At 35.5% G+C, this 16,424-nt stretch overlaps 2 protein-coding genes across 2 annotated transcripts; one reads left to right on the top strand and one right to left on the bottom strand.

Moving 5' to 3' along the window:
- The first annotated feature begins 935 nt into the window (after positions 1–935).
- Positions 936–4,313, top strand: LOC107610188 (seven transmembrane domain protein). The gene is made up of 7 exons (XM_016312289.3): positions 936–1,415; positions 1,707–1,776; positions 1,872–1,931; positions 2,900–3,014; positions 3,182–3,297; positions 3,530–3,654; positions 3,921–4,313. The coding sequence occupies exons 1-7, from the start codon at positions 1,339–1,341 to the stop codon at positions 4,042–4,044; spliced, it is 687 nt and encodes a 228-aa protein (XP_016167775.1). The 5' UTR covers positions 936–1,338; the 3' UTR covers positions 4,045–4,313.
- A 606-nt stretch (positions 4,314–4,919) lies between these two features.
- On the bottom strand, positions 4,920–5,558 carry LOC107610189 (uncharacterized). The gene has a single exon (XM_016312290.3). The coding sequence runs from the start codon at positions 5,429–5,431 to the stop codon at positions 5,036–5,038; it is 396 nt and encodes a 131-aa protein (XP_016167776.1). The 5' UTR covers positions 5,432–5,558; the 3' UTR covers positions 4,920–5,035.
- Between the last annotated feature and the right edge of the window lie 10,866 nt (positions 5,559–16,424).

Here is a 16,424-nt window from a genome sequence, read left to right on the forward strand (position 1 = left end):
GTTGTCGCGTCTCCCACCTCGTCCATTGCTCTGTCCTCTGGCTCGCTGTTACGTCCACCCACTGCGTCTTTTCGAAAGAAGTTACCATCTTATCGTTTAGAATTTTTGTATAAAATCTTGCTGTTTTTGTATAAGATGGATACTTGCGGTTCTATTCATATGGAAATTAATAATTAGTTAGAGTTATCAAATAGATGGGGAATGGGGTCCCCGCGGAAAATGGAACCCTCTGAAAAATAAGGATGTGGAGCAATATTTTCCCACGACAAAAAACGAAAATGGGAACGGGGAGCAAATTTGGGGGCAGGGATGGCGAGCAGAGAGGCATCCCCCGCCCCACCCTACCCCATTGACATCCCTAAGTCAGAGATTAAATCGATTGATTTTTTTTTTTGTGACTAAATCGATTGATTTGGTTATGATTAAGTAATTATATAAAATTTAATTTAATTTTTTATTTTTTTAATGAATATCTTTTTTGAGTTTTATTTTATATTCAATTAATTATTATTTTAAATTTTAATAACTCATCAACTAATTTATATTTATTATATTCTTCAAGTATTTATAAATTTATATTTATTATACTTTTAAATATTTAAAAAAATAAAAGTAACAATAATAGAAATAAAACATATATTATAACTAATAAAATATTATTTTTTAAATTTATAAATATAATTTAATTTTATTTACGTAATACATTTTATGTATAAAAAATAATTTTTTTTTTTTAGTTTAATTCGATTTTGGACGAATTTAACTGGATTTTATCGAGTTTAACTAAATTTGTTTGGGTTAATTATTTTATCAGTTTAATTGATAATCCAACCAAAATTAATGATCTAGTGACCGAATTTCGAATACGATCAAATCGAATCGGGTTTGATAACTATACATCTAGTATATAAGAAAATTAGCCTCACATTTTAACTGCATTATTATCAAAATATGATGATCTATTGTAAATTTGTAACCCTAAAATTTTAAATGGAGTCAAACCCTTTTTTGGCTGTGGTTGTTGAAGTTAAAAGTTAAAACATCGTACTATTGAAGTTAAAAGTTAAAATTTAAAACACCTTCCTTGCTTTAATCGTAAAAGATAAGAGATTTTGATTCGGTAGGACTTAGGAGGTAGAAGAAGATTAGAGAAGAAATATTACGTCATAATAACTGCTATCACGTTAGTTGATTAATAGTGGTGGCAGTGGGTGGTGGTGGCGGCAGCGAGCGTGCTGTGTTTTTTGGATCTGAGTTCCGAGCAGTTCAAAGTGACAAGTGAAGAAGAAGAAGAAGAAGAAGAAGAAGAAAAGAAGGAGGAGGAGGAGGAGGAGGAGGATGACGCTATTTCACTTCTTTAACTGCGCGATTCTCACCTTCGGCCCCCACGCCGTCTACTATTCCGCCACTCCCTTGTATGTTTCAGATCTAATTATTTCTCATTCTCTTTGCTTCCGTATATTTCTATTTTTTGGATTCAGCTGCTTAATCACTTAACCCCTTCAAATTTCAATTATATGCCCTATAGCTTCTATTCGATCAAATAACCAACAATTGCAGCTTCTAGTTCTAATCCATACCTCATCACAAAGCCCCTATCAATTCATAGAACTAACTTGATTTCTCAAACTTTTTTTTCCCTATTTATCACAAAAATATTGTGGACGGTCTTGTGTGTTAGTGCAGTAATGAGTTTGCGTATGCAGATCTGAGTATGATACACTCGGCACCTCTATCAAAGCCGCCGTAGTTTATTTAGCAACTGCATTGGTTAAGGTTCGCGAATAGTTTGAATTCTCAATCATCTTCATTTTAAATTTAATATTTGCTGAAACTAAGACAGAATCTTTTTTCTTTGCATACTCTGGCAGCTCATTTGTCTGGCTACTTTTCTCAAGGTATCTGAAAGCGATAGCTTCGATCCATATCAGGTATGTTTCTAAATTGCTTGAGTTCGTTTTCATTGTTGTGAGTTTAAGTTACAGTAGTCATGATAAATAGCTTTTTAATCGTGTTTTACATTGCAATAGAATCAATTCATGAATTTGGTATTTTGTGGGTGTTTTCAGTATCATGAGTCATGTTTGGTACACAATAGGTTTTTGCAAAATCAAAATGGAGGAACCTCATTCTAGTATTTGGTTTGCTCAAGAATGTAACTGTCTGTTATTCCATCCCATTTACATCTGATAAGTAGAATTGGTAAAAAATAGAGCAACAAACCCCAGTTATAACTGTGAAATTAGTTATAAATAAGGAACCTTGCTCCCTGTGACATCATGTTATCCGACATGCTACATGGATACAGCTAGTTGTGCTTCTCATTTTAGTACTTGGTAAATAATATCACATAGTCATGACTGCTGAATTCTAGTTGATTTGAAGTATGGTCCTTTAAAAGGGGGTTTCCCTTACAAATAAGTTGAAGGATTGGGTAGCCATGTTTTGCCAATTAAATTAAGTAGAAACTCTTATCCTCCTTTTTTTTTTGGGAAACTTGTAAGAAATCTTCTCTTTATCTTAATGCATGTCTTGATTTATATATATGTAGGTGACTGTCTTTGTTTTCATGTTTCGTGGAGTGTGTTACACTTATTCCTTCCAGCCTAGGGGGAAGACTTTTTGTCTATTAAAAACCAACACTCAGAATATGAAGGCTGTTTCATCTTTTTCCCTCCCCTACCTAGTTACAGAGTCCTCATTCCTGCATGAAAGACATAGGATTAAGCAGGAACCATCATTTTGCATAACAATTGTTCTTTAAAATTGAGCCTCTGAAGTATATGACAACAGAGTGCAATGGCACATAACAATTGGTGGCTGTGAATTTATCATCTGTGTTAAGTCATAGTCATTACGCATAATACCTTAAGTGATAACAACCGGCTTTATTTTTCAGGAATTATTGAAGGCTTTAATAGGTTTCATAGATGTTGCGGGACTTTATTTTGCCTTGGCCCAGTTGACTCACAGGAACATCTCTCAGAATCATAAATTCCAAGCAGTTGGACTTGGTATGTTTGGCAGGCTATATCATCATATAACAAAATGAATGTTATATTTATGTATATCATGGAAGTGATGTTCACTTTCTCATATCGGCAGTCTTTGTACTTCTTCCTTGTGTTACCCTGCATCTCTAATCCTTATTTCAGTGTTAATGGGACTTTTCTTGTGGCAGGTTGGGCATTTGCTGATTCTGTTCTACATAGATTGGCACCTCTTTGGGTGGGTGCTAGAGGATTAGAATTTACTTGGGATTACATTCTTCAGGGCCTGGAGGCTAATGCAAATTTGGTACGTTATTTCTCTTAATGTTATAACTTCGGTTAGGTCAAGCTGAAGAAATGTAGTCAATATTCTCCATGAGTTTGGAACTTCTTATAATTCTACATTCTACATTGGTTACAATGCTAAAATAGTTTGTTGTTATATTATGTGCTATAGGTGAACAATTTTAATTTGTATTCAGTATATCTCTTATGTAATATCTGTGTTTTAAAGTGTTTTTGCTCTTATATCTATGCAGGTGTTGAGCATATCCCTTGCTGCACTGGGATCTTTAATGTGGCTACGTAAAAATAAACCCAAGACCCTCATTCCCATAATATACGTATGTGCAGGAATTGTAGCAACCATGCCATCAATCACAAGGTTCCTTCTTCACTCATTACAGTTAGTGTTTGTCAATCTGCAAGCCTGTAGATTTATTTTCACATTTTTTTCCATATACAAATCGTCCATTAGGTAAGATGGCCAAACATGTAGTGTTTGATGAAAGTATAACTGTATAAGATACATTGCTTAGCTAGATGGTATTCATTATTCAGTAAGTCATTAGTTGCACTTTTCGCGTTTCATTTGCTGTGGTGTTTGCTAAAATATGTCTCTGGTGTTTGCTAAAATATGTTTTTGTGCAGCTATCTGAGGCGTGGATTGGGATGGCACTTTCCAAAAATCGTAGGTTTTGAACTCTTCACATCGTTGGTGATGGCGTTTATAAGTTGGCAACTGTTTTCAGCTTGTCAAAGACCTTCACTGTGAGAAAGCTGATTAGTAATATAATGATAGAATCGTGTTTGATTATTGAATGGCTAGAGTCTTGATCCAGATTCTGCTTCTTTAGCAACAGACCAGTGCGAACTGCCATGTTTCTTAAAAAGTTTTATTTATTTAGATGTTTGGTCCGTGATAATTTTTGGTAGTTTGATTTTATTTGACACGCTTACTGTATTCCCTGCGGTTAATTGTTGATTGCAATCTTTTTATAAAATTTTGATTACCACAAATTAGATGATGTGGTTTACACTTTACACTTGCAATGTTTCTATAAAAGTTTGATTACCACAAATTAGATGATGTGGTTTACACTTTACACTATCATTACCTAAACGTTCTGCGTTTGATATAATTTCTATACTTATCTTTATGTATACGCCAAATATTAACAAAAACATTCTCCACGACATTATTGTCATTGCAACAAAACATTCGGGATAACTTAAAGCAGAAACAAACGTTTACCACTTCCGAGGAAACGAAAAAACACTACATTCTACGAATTAATTCGGTACAACTACTAAAAAACAATACATCCTTTTCACTGCAGGTAGTTAAAGTTATACTAAATCTTCAAGCATATCATAATTGGAGAGTTAAGTTCATGACCCTGTTCACAAAAATAATCTAATACAAATATCAGAGATTTGGGTGCAATTAGTGTTCTATCTTCTACTTGATGGTTTCCCTCGGGACTGTTTCCTGAGGGAAATAGATTGAAAGTTAAAACAGGCCGAGACTGATGAAAAATTCATCTGAAGAGTTTAGAAGATTGTTAATGGTAGCAGTTCATGAATGATTAGGTGGTATCAATTATTGATGAGCAGAGATTAAATTACGAGAACCACAAAAATGGAACGTTGACAAATAAAAAGGTTATAATCCAAAGCAGAAGAAAAGCATTCGATATACAAAACATACAAGTATTATGAATATGAATATATTGCTACCATCTGAATTCTGATCCAGAGAGAGTTTACTCAGCCTCAGTCTCCTCCACCCAGGCTTCAACCCTAAGAAGAACAAAGCCAACAGCAACCCCAACAAGAACAAGGCCGTTCATGATGGCAGCAATGGTGAATATCTCAGCTGCGGCATTGCAAGTGGATGAGAGAGCTCCTCCTTTTTTTCCATTTGAGGCCTTGTTGGCCTTCACTGAACTCACCATCTTAGCAAAACAATTCTCAGTGCTCAAAGGAAGTCCCATAGAGACAACTCCATTTGTGGCCTTCAGACCCCCAAATGAGTTTAGACCTCTTATGTGCACTACTTTGCTTATTCTCTTGTTGGTCTTGGCGGTGGTGGTGGTTGATGTCAGCGTGGCTCCCGTGATGTTCTGATGAGCAGAGAGCACAGTTGTTGCCATGGCCATTTTCTTAGTTTGTTACCCTTTGCCTCAGCAAGAGCTAATAAGTGATGGTTATTAATTATTGGTGGATCAGTTAGCTTTAGCTGTGCTGTGTGGAGGAATGTGAAGAAAGATGATGATGATGAAGGGGTGGTAGGAAAAGTGAGTATTTATTTGGATAAGGGACTGAGATATTGATTGGCTGATAGGCCATAAATCACTATTGAGGGATTATATGCTCATTCAATGGATTGGTGGGGCTACAATTTGCCTTTGCTACCATCTCATTAGTCATTACCATTAACCTTGCCTAGAATACTAACAAAAATAATATTTAAAAGTTTATATGATCGGGAAAAAAAAAACTTTGAAATTTTAGAAAAGCTTAAAAACCTAAGAAATAATAAAAGAATTTTTTATAAATAACAAACAAAATTTTATATTTAAAAATGACATGTATTTAATTTTATTTTGTTATGTTTTTACTTTTTTTTTCAAAAGTTTTAATATTTTGGATTTCAATAAATAAATATAGTATTTATTTTAAATATTTTAATTTTTTAGATTTCACTAAATAAATATAGTAGTTATTTTTAAAAAATTATGTTAAAATATTAAGATTCAATAAGTGATCCCACAAATTGGTTTTTCAATTATTGAGTTTTACCATATAAATTAAATAATAATAAAAATTATAATTTTAAAAAATTTAAAAGATTTAAATTTTAAAATAACTACTATATTATTTAGTGAAATTTAAAATATTAAATTTTAAATATATAATCAATAATAATTTGATAAATTCGTTTAAATAAAAAAATTTCACTATAAAAAAATTATAATTTGAAAATATAAAATCTTAAAATGCAAATGACAAAATAACTTTATAATAATTTAATTATTTTTATTATTTTATCTAAAGAGAATTTTGTTTATTAAAGTCTAAAAGAAAATATTAAAATTAGTACTATCAAAAAATATTTTAAATTTAATATTATGAAAAAATAAAAAAATTATATAAGAACTAATTTGATTAATTTTTAAAATTTTAGAGATGAAAATGACTTACCTCCAGACTTTTAGAAACTATTTTAATTATAAATAACTTTTTTACATGTCAAGTGACACGTAGCGTACTAGGTGTCACTGACACGTCAACCAATCATCTTGTACCACGTGGCATTAACTTACCATAACTGTCATGGCCCGAACCTGGCCATGACTGGCGCTCAAGGGACAAGTCCCTCAGCAAGCCAAATGACCAAAATTTCAGAAAAACGGACAGAATCTCCTCTGTTTCTAGGACCTTACCAACATGAATATTAATTCCCTGTATCAATAATAAACATCCATTTCCATAGACAACAACAACAGCACATTCCAACTACATCCATAACCACATATATCCAAAATACGCATCATATATATATATCAAGTTGATAACTAGAGTATATAGTTAAATCCATAAGTCTTACATAACTAACTTATAATTACTATATAAACAGTTCGAGATTCAAAATAGCATAACCCACACGAGGATCCTGCCTGTGACATATGGAGCATTGACATAATCTAAATTTTGAGCAAAGGTTCCATTACATAATACTTAGCCCTTGGAAAGAAGAAGGGCTCACCAAAATGACTATGATCTACTGAGGGGCAGGTGGAATGGAACCTGGAATGACTCCTGTATCTGAAAAATATGAGAATATAATAGGGTGAGTTTTGCAACTCAGTGAGCAAACATTATATCTATAACCCACACGAGACAATACAAGTTTTACCATGAAAATTATACTTCTTTTCAGAGATGAGGAATCCATATTAAGTAACTATGCAAATAAATAGATAAATAAGTAAGCAGAATGAACTGAAATGGGAGTTCTCATTCCAGAAGTCAAATCAAATCAAATATTACACATCTGGGGCGGCTCCACCTCTAAGGGTAGCCCTTTCCTCTAGTGTGCCCGTACGGTATAACAGATCCAACATGTGGCCTACACGTTGGGCTAGCAACGCCCCTGCTAGCTGAGGTCTGAGTTAGATGCATCTAAGTTAACGTCATAACTGCCGTTAACTATGGTTTTCTAGTCAGAGTCTCCCAAACCAATCCAAACCAAATCATTTATAACAAATCTCTAATAATTATAACATATTACTAAATTTTCATATTAAGTCAAAAATATATATAAGAATGCATACTAAAATTTAATTAAAATTTAATAAAGTCAAATAAAAAAACATGTATGCTTTACAAAATATATAAATATCGTCTCGTGTGTATTTTTATAAAATTGTGAGTTTCACGAATCATTATTTATTTCAAAAATTCAAAAATCACAATAGTAAAATATTTTCAAACTCTAAAATTAATGATTCAACAAAATATTGATAATAATATATTAAAAAAATAATTATAGATATAATATCCACTCACAACTTGATTCCAAAGAACCGGAAGCAACTCTGAGCGCGTCAACGAGCTACCAATTGATGTCCAATAATTCTACAACTCTAGAAATAGGACAATAATAATATTTGTGAGCTACTAATATTGTCAATTAACATAATCTTGCTCACCTTGACAAAAGTCCCAAATTTTCTAACCCTAATAACCCTAATTCGGATTTATACATACCCATAAATATAGAGATGACAAGAATTGGAAATATGGCTAATTATTGAGTCAAAGAGTTACCTTAAAGCCTCAATAATAATTGGAACTCAAGGATTGAATGGTTCCTTCACTCATTAAGTTGAAATCACATGATTTGGAGGTTTTGAGAAAATAAGATTTTGAATAAAAAGAGGTAGAGTAGAGAAGAAAAGAAAGCAAGATGATAAAGGTGAGTTTGATGATATAGGGTGGTTGATGCAAGGAGAAGAGATGAGGAATTGTAGTTGAGAAGGGAAGAGAAGAGAGGATTTTTAGTGTTGTTGTTAGGAAGAAATAAAAAGAAGAAATGAAAGAAAGAAGGGGAGTGTCGAAGGAGGGGGGCACGGAGAAGAGTAAATAAATGTTTAAGTGGGGGCATGTGCCCCTCACGTGCTCTCCCCCCTTTTCTTTTTTTTTTTCTTCTTTCTTGTCGGTTACTACATTCTCTCCCCCTTAGAAAATTCGGTCCCCGAATTTCGAATTTATATACGGTGATAAGTGTGATAGTTACCTTCGGACTCAAACAAATACGGATATTTGTCGTGCATAGCGTCCTCTACTTCCCAAGTTGCTTCTTCTACCGAATGATTCTTCCAAACAACCTTCACAGACGCTATCTCTTTAGAACGTAGTTTCTTTACTTGGCGATCAACTATAGCCACTGGTTCCTCTTCAAATGATAAATCTTCCTTCAGCTCTATGGCTTGTGGTGCAAGCACATGAGATGAGTCAGGAAGATATTTGCGCAACATTGATACGTGAAAGACTGGATGAATCATAGACAACTCAGGCGGCAATGCCAAGCGGTAAGCAACTGCACCTATTCTGTCCAGTATCTCAAATGGACCAATGTATCGAGGACTAAGCTTGCCTCTTTTCCCAAACCTCATCACTCCCTTCATAGGCGACACTCTAAGAAATACCTGATCACCCACTGAAAACTCTAAGTTACGCCTTCTGTTATCAACATAGGCCTTCTGCCTACTCTGAGCTGCTAATAAACGTTCTCTTATTATGCGAACCTTCTCAACTGCATCTTGTACCAAATTTGGCCCCAAAAGCTTAACCTCACCAACCTCAAACCACCCAACAGGTGACCTGCATCTTCTCCTATAAAGAGCCTTAAAAGGTGCCATTTGAATGCTGGCTTGATAACTATTATTATAAGAGAACTCGATCAAAGGTAGATAGCTGTCCCAATTTCTACCAAAATCTAGAACACAACACCTTAACATGTCTTCCAATATCTGGATCGTCCTCTCTGATTGTCCATCGGTTTGAGGGTGAAAAGCTGTGCTAAGATCCAGACGAGTTCCTAACGCTTTTTGAAAAGATTTCCAAAAATGAGAGGTAAACTGGGGCCCGCGATCTGAAATAATGGACACTGGAATTCTATGTAGCTTAACTATCTCATCAACATAAAGTTGAGCATATCGAGCTGCACTAAAAGTTGTTTTTACCGGAAGAAAGTGAGCTGACTTTGTCATTCTATCCACAATTACCCAAATTGAATCAAAACCTTTAAAGCTACAAGGTAAACCTGTTACAAAATCCATCGTAATCCTTTCCCACTTCCATTCAGGTATCTCAATTTGTTGCAATAACCCAGCAGGTCTTTGATGTTCAGCTTTAACCTGTTGGCAAGTTAAGCAATGAGAAACAAAAACCCCTATGTCTTTTTTCATGCCTTCCCACCAAAACAATTGTTTCAAATCTTGATACATCTTATTGGAGCCCAGATGAACGATATACTTAGAATTGTGAGCCTCCTCCAAAATAGCTTTCTTCAAGTCGTGGTTATCTGGCACACATAAGCGTTGACCACAACGCAAGACATCTTGATCAAGAGAAAAGTTTGAGTTCCTCCCATTGCGAACATCTTCTATAAGCTTTCTTAGTTTTGGGTCATCACGTTGTGCAGCCTTGATCTGTTCTATTAGGGAAGATTGGGCTCGAACATGTCCTAAGAAAACTCCTGATTCTCCAAGGTCAAATTGAATTCCACCGGCCTCCAATTGATGGACTTCTTCAACAATTGGTCTCCTTGCAAGAGTGATATGGGCCAAGCTACCCATAGATTTTCTACTGAGGGCATCTGCTACAACATTTGCCTTTCCAGGATGATACAAAATAGTACAATCGTAATCTTTTAGCAACTCCATCCACCTCCGTTGTCTCAAATTTAAATCCTTCTGTTGAAATATATACTTCAAACTCTTGTGATCCGTATAGATCTCACAGGTCTCACCATAAAGGTAGTGTCTCCAAATCTTCAAAGCAAAAATGACTGCTGCCATTTCCAGGTCATGAGTTGGATAATTCTGCTCATGCTTCTTGAGTTGTCGTGAGGCATAGGCAATAACGCGGCCATGCTGTATCAATACACAACCCAGTCCTATCCGAGATGCGTCACAAAAGACTGAGAATCCCCCAGACCCATAAGGTAAAACAAGAACTGGTGCTGAGGTTAGACAAGCCTTAAGTGTCTGAAAACTTTCCTCACAAGCTTCTGACCATTGAAACTTCACATTTTTCTGAGTTAACTTGGTTAATGGTGCCGAAATTCTGGAGAAGTCCTCGATGAATCGCCGATAGTAACCGGCCAATCCTAGAAAGCTACGAATTTCCGTCACTGTAGTAGGCCTTGGCCACTTCTGAACGGCTTCCACTTTCTTTGGATCCACCATGATTCCATCTTTTGATACCACATGCCCCAAAAATGTCACTTGATCAAGCCAAAACTCACATTTAGAAAACTTAGCATAAAACTTGTGATCCCTTAAGGTTTGTAACATAATCCTCAAATGATACTCATGCTCCGTATCATTTTTCGAATACACCAAGATATCATCGATGAAGACGATAACAAAGCGATCTAAGAAAGGTTTGAAGACTCGATTCATTAAGTCCATGAAAGCTGCAGGCGCATTCGTCAGACCAAAGGACATTACTAAGAACTCATAGTGGCCATAGCGAGTACAAAAAGCAGTTTTCGGAATGTCTTCCTCTTTTACCTTCAATTGATGGTACCCTGAACACAAGTCGATCTTTGAGAAACAGGTAGCTCCTTGAAGTTGATCAAACAAATCATCAATCCTTGGCAATTGATACTTGTTGCGAACAGTTATCTTATTGAGCTGACGATAATCTACACATAGTCGCATCGTTCCATCCTTCTTCTTTACGAATAGAACAGGAGCTCCCCACGGAGAAGTGCTAGGACGAATGAATCCTTTCTCTAGCATATCTTCCAATTGAACTTTCAATTCTCGTAACTCAGTTGGAGCCATACGATAGGGAGGAATGGACACAGGTTGGACTCCCGGAGCTAATTCTATGGAAAACTCAACTTCGTGGTCAGGTGGCATCCCTGGTAGCTCATTAGGGAACACGTCAGGAAATTCTCTAACTATAGGAACCTGATCAAGACTAGGCACTTCGGCATCAACATCTCTAACAACTGCCAGAAATCCTTGGTTTCCCTTATCCATCAATTGCATAGCACTCATAAATGAGATGATGCTAGCTAAAGTGGGACAGTCATCACCCTTAAAAACAAAAAGTGAGATACCCGGTATGTCAAACTTCACAGTTTTGGAGTAACAGCCCACATCAGCATGACAAGCTGCTAACCAATCCATGCCTAAGATGACATCAATATCTTCCATTGGTTCTAAAAGGATCAAATCAGCTAAGGTTTCAACCGTATTAATTCTAACAATACAAAATCGAAACACGACTCGGACCACTGTGGAGACTCCAAGTGGAGTGCCAACATGAAATGGGTGGGATAACAGTTCAGGTTGTTTATCGAAATGAGATGCAAGATGTGGAGATACATATGAATAATGAGAACCCGTATCAAATAACACTCGCGCATCTAAAGAACAAACTTGTAAAGTACCTGCCACCACAGCATTAGAAGCTTGAGCATCTTGACGTGTTAAATCATACACACGTGCCTGACCTCTTCCTCTTTGGCTCCCTCCTCTGTTATAAGTCTGACCCCTGCCACCTGCTCCTCTGCCACTAGGACCAGAAGAATTTCCAATAGACATAGCTGAAGATGATGGCATTGGTGTTGTAGGACGTGCAATACTTGGAGCAAAGCCTCCTCTAGGATTTGGACAATCCCTCCTAAGATGACCAGATTGACCACAACCAAAACATGCACCAGTAGCCTTGAAACATATACCGGAATGGTAGATCCCACACTGCTGGCAGTAAGATTTAGTTGGTCTTGTTTGATTAGAACCATGTCCGTTAGATTGAGGGGTGCCCCCAACAAAAGGTCTTGGACTTGAAACACTCATAGGAACAGATCCAGAAGAAGCAACCCCACCGAAAGATGTTTGAGGATGAGCTCGATACCCCGAATAACCTTGCTGATTAGTCTGACCATGATGAGACTGAAATCCTCCTGAACTAGCTCCACCAGAAAATTGTCCCTTCATCTTAGGCTTCTTACCAACATCCTTAAAAGCATTTCTCTCTGCTATCCCAGCTTCAATTCCATAAGCAGACTTTAGGACATCCTTAAAAGACATGCGTCCAACTTCAGGCATAAGAGTAGTGAACATAGGTTCTGCCAATCCATGAACGAAACGACGAACTTTCATCTCTTCGGAATTCACCAAGTACGGAGCACTCTTAGAAAGTCTAGTAAACTCCTTAGCATACTCAGTCACTGTCATGTTTTCTTGCCTTAATCTTTCAAAGGCAATTGCATCTTCTGCTTGCTTGTTAGCTGGATAAAATCGAGCGAGAAACTCTTCAGTGAACTCTTCCCAAGAAGGAGGAGGAAGTCCGGTTGCTTCTTTGCTCTCAAGAAGAGACTCATACCAATATCTTGTCGAACCACGCAAGTTGTAGGATACTAACTCAACAGCCCATTCCTTGGTGCACTTGAGAGCTCGAATAGCTTTCTTTGCGTCCTCTAGGTATTGTTGTGGATCTTCATCCAATGAATCTCCATTGAAAGTGGACGAATTCAACTTTAAATACTTCTCAATTGGTGGCTCTTGATCCCCAAACAATTGATGAACTCTATGAGGCTGAGGATTTGGCATACTAGGAATGCCTGCTCCGCCCCTATTTTGATTTGTTAGGCCTGTAATACCGCATTAAGGGTTTGATTCATTCCCCTTAATTCAGTCGCTAAGTCCGGTTGTGCCTCTCTTACTGCGGGGTTCTCTCCTTCACGCCTATCAGCTATCCTTTGGCTCCTTGGCCTTTGTCGAAGTGCTCCAAGTGGCGGAGAAGCTGCCCTATTAGATTCAGCAGTATCATGAGCATTAACAGCTCCACCACGTCTTTTCTTAGGTGGCATCTTCCACCTATTGAGTAAGTAAAGCGATTGGATCACCAACGACATATGTATATGCAGTTCAAAGACAATAGGACAGACAGAAAGAATTATGAGATCAAAAGATTGAGGATGACTTCCTATAGGCCTCTAGTAACATCACACTTTGTGAAAATGGGCCGGCTTCCATTTGCACAATTGTGATCTTACTAAAGGACACTTGCTCCATATTACACAGGAAAACCTAAGGCTCTGATACCACTTTGTTATGGCCCGAACCTGGCCATGACTGGCGCTCAAAGGACAAGTCCCTCAGCAAGCCAAACGACCAAAATTTCAGAAAAACGGACAGAATCTCCTCTGTTTCTAGGACCTTACCAACATGAATATTAATTCCCTGTATCAATAATAAACATCCATTTCCATAGACAACAACAACAGCACATTCCAACTACATCCATAACCACATATATCCAAAATACGCATCATATATATATATCAAGTTGATAACTAGAGTATATAGTTAAATCCATAAGTCTTACATAACTAACTTATAATTACTATATAAACAGTTCGAGATTCAAAATAGCATAACCCACACGAGGATCCTGCCTGTGACATATGGAGCATTGACATAATCTAAATTTTGAGCAAAGGTTCCATTACATAATACTTAGCCCTTGGAAAGAAGAAGGGCTCACCAAAATGACTATGATCTACTGAGGGGCAGGTGGAATGGAACCTGGAATGACTCCTGTATCTGAAAAATATGAGAATATAATAGGGTGAGTTTTGCAACTCAGTGAGCAAACATTATATCTATAACCCACACGAGACAATACAAGTTTTACCATGAAAATTATACTTCTTTTCAGAGATGAGGAATCCATATTAAGTAACTATGCAAATAAATAGATAAATAAGTAAGCAGAATGAACTGAAATGGGAGTTCTCATTCCAGAAGTCAAATCAAATCAAATATTACACATCTGGGGCGGCTCCACCTCTAAGGGTAGCCCTTTCCTCTAGTGTGCCCGTACGGTATAACAGATCCAACATGTGGCCTACACGTTGGGCTAGCAACGCCCCTGCTAGCTGAGGTCTGAGTTAGATGCATCTAAGTTAACGTCATAACCGCCGTTAACTACGGTTTTCTAGTCAGAGTCTCCCAAACCAATCCAAACCAAATCATTTATAACAAATCTCTAATAATTATAACATATTACTAAATTTTCATATTAAGTCAAAAATATATATAAGAATGCATACTAAAATTTAATTAAAATTTAATAAAGTCAAATAAAAAAACATGTATGCTTTACAAAATATATAAATATCATCTCGTGTGTATTTTTATAAAATTGTGAGTTTCACGAATCATTATTTATTTCAAAAATTCAAAAATCACAATAGTAAAATATTTTCAAACTCTAAAATTAATGATTCAACAAAATATTGATAATAATATATTAAAAAAACAATTATAGATATAATATCCACTCACAACTTGATTCCAAAGAACCGGAAGCAACTCTGAGCGCGTCAACGAGCTACCAATTGATGTCCAATAATTCTACAACTCTAGAAATAGGACAATAATAATATTTGTGAGCTACTAATATTGTCAATTAACATAATCTTGCTCACCTTGACAAAAGTCCCAAATTTTCTAACCCTAATAACCCTAATTCGGATTTATACATACCCATAAATATAGAGATGACAAGAATTGAGAATATGACTAATTATTGAATCAAAGAGTTACCTTAAAGCCTCAATAATAATTGGAACTCAAGGATTGAATGGTTCCTTCACTCATTAAGTTGAAATCACATGATTTGGAGGTTTTGAGAAAATAAAATTTTGAATAAAAAGAGGTAGAGTAGAGAAGAAAAGAAAGCAAGATGATAAAGGTGAGTTTGATGATATAGAGTGGTTGATGCAAGGAGAAGAGATGAGGAATTGTAGTTGAGAAGGGAAGAGAAGAGAGGATTTTTAGTGTTGTTGTTAGGAAGAAATAAAAAGAAGAAATGAAAGAAAGAAGGGGAGTGTCGAAGGAGGGGGGGGGGGGACGGAGAAGAGAAAATAAATGTTTAAGTGGGGGCATGTGCCCCCCACGTGCTCTCCCCCCTTTTCTTTTTTTTTTCTTCTTTCTTGTCGGTTACTACAATAACATCATGCCACGTGGCACTTAATGTGACACGTCATCATCTAACTAACGAAATGACCAATTTGACTTATGTTTTATCTTTGAAGGGCTAATATGACTACAAAAATTATTTGAGGACTAATTTAAAAAATAGGTGATCTTTTAGGGACGAATTTGACTATTCATCTATTTATTTATTATTTGTATCTTTTAAAGTTATTTCTCCCCCTAATATAACTTATGTAGTATTATTTTAATTATTTATCAAAAAATATTTTTCATAGCAAGTGTTTACCTAAATTTAAGAGTGAAAAAAATAAATGAATAGATTTATAATTTAATCTAAGGATGATACGATTAATTTTGAAACAAACATCAAGAAAAAAAACTAACTCTAGCTATATTAACTAAAAGTTCCCAACTAAATTGTTCGATTGAAATTCCATAAGAGAAATAAAAGAATTTAATAATTTATTGATAATTTTATCCTTTTCATTTTAAGAATTTGAATTCAATTTTTTTTTTAAAATTAAAAAACCCGAGTTTACTTCATGAAGAATGGTTGGCATATATATGCACTATTTTTTTACTCACATTTTTTTTATTAAAAATGATTAATAAGAAAAAAAAATTATCTTTATATTTTAAAAAATATAAAACCATTGGATCCAAAATGTCAATAAGATTGAGACTTGTAATTAACCCACCTTGTTAAATAAGGCGGTTGGATTAGTTATACTTATTTGAGATAAGATTAGAATATTTATTTATTGTTATAGTATTTTAGTATTTATTTATGTCTTACTAGTATGTTGTCACAGTCTTGAACACATCTTAACGCTATAGTGTTGGTACTCGAACTTATTTGACTTCTTGAGCTAAGATCAAGTTAGCCTAACCCTTAATA

The sequence above is a fragment of the Arachis ipaensis genome, chromosome B7 (genome assembly GCF_059453495.1).
Source record: "Arachis ipaensis isolate K30076 ecotype BB chromosome B7, ASM5945349v1, whole genome shotgun sequence".
Classification (NCBI taxonomy): Eukaryota; Viridiplantae; Streptophyta; class Magnoliopsida; order Fabales; family Fabaceae; genus Arachis; species Arachis ipaensis.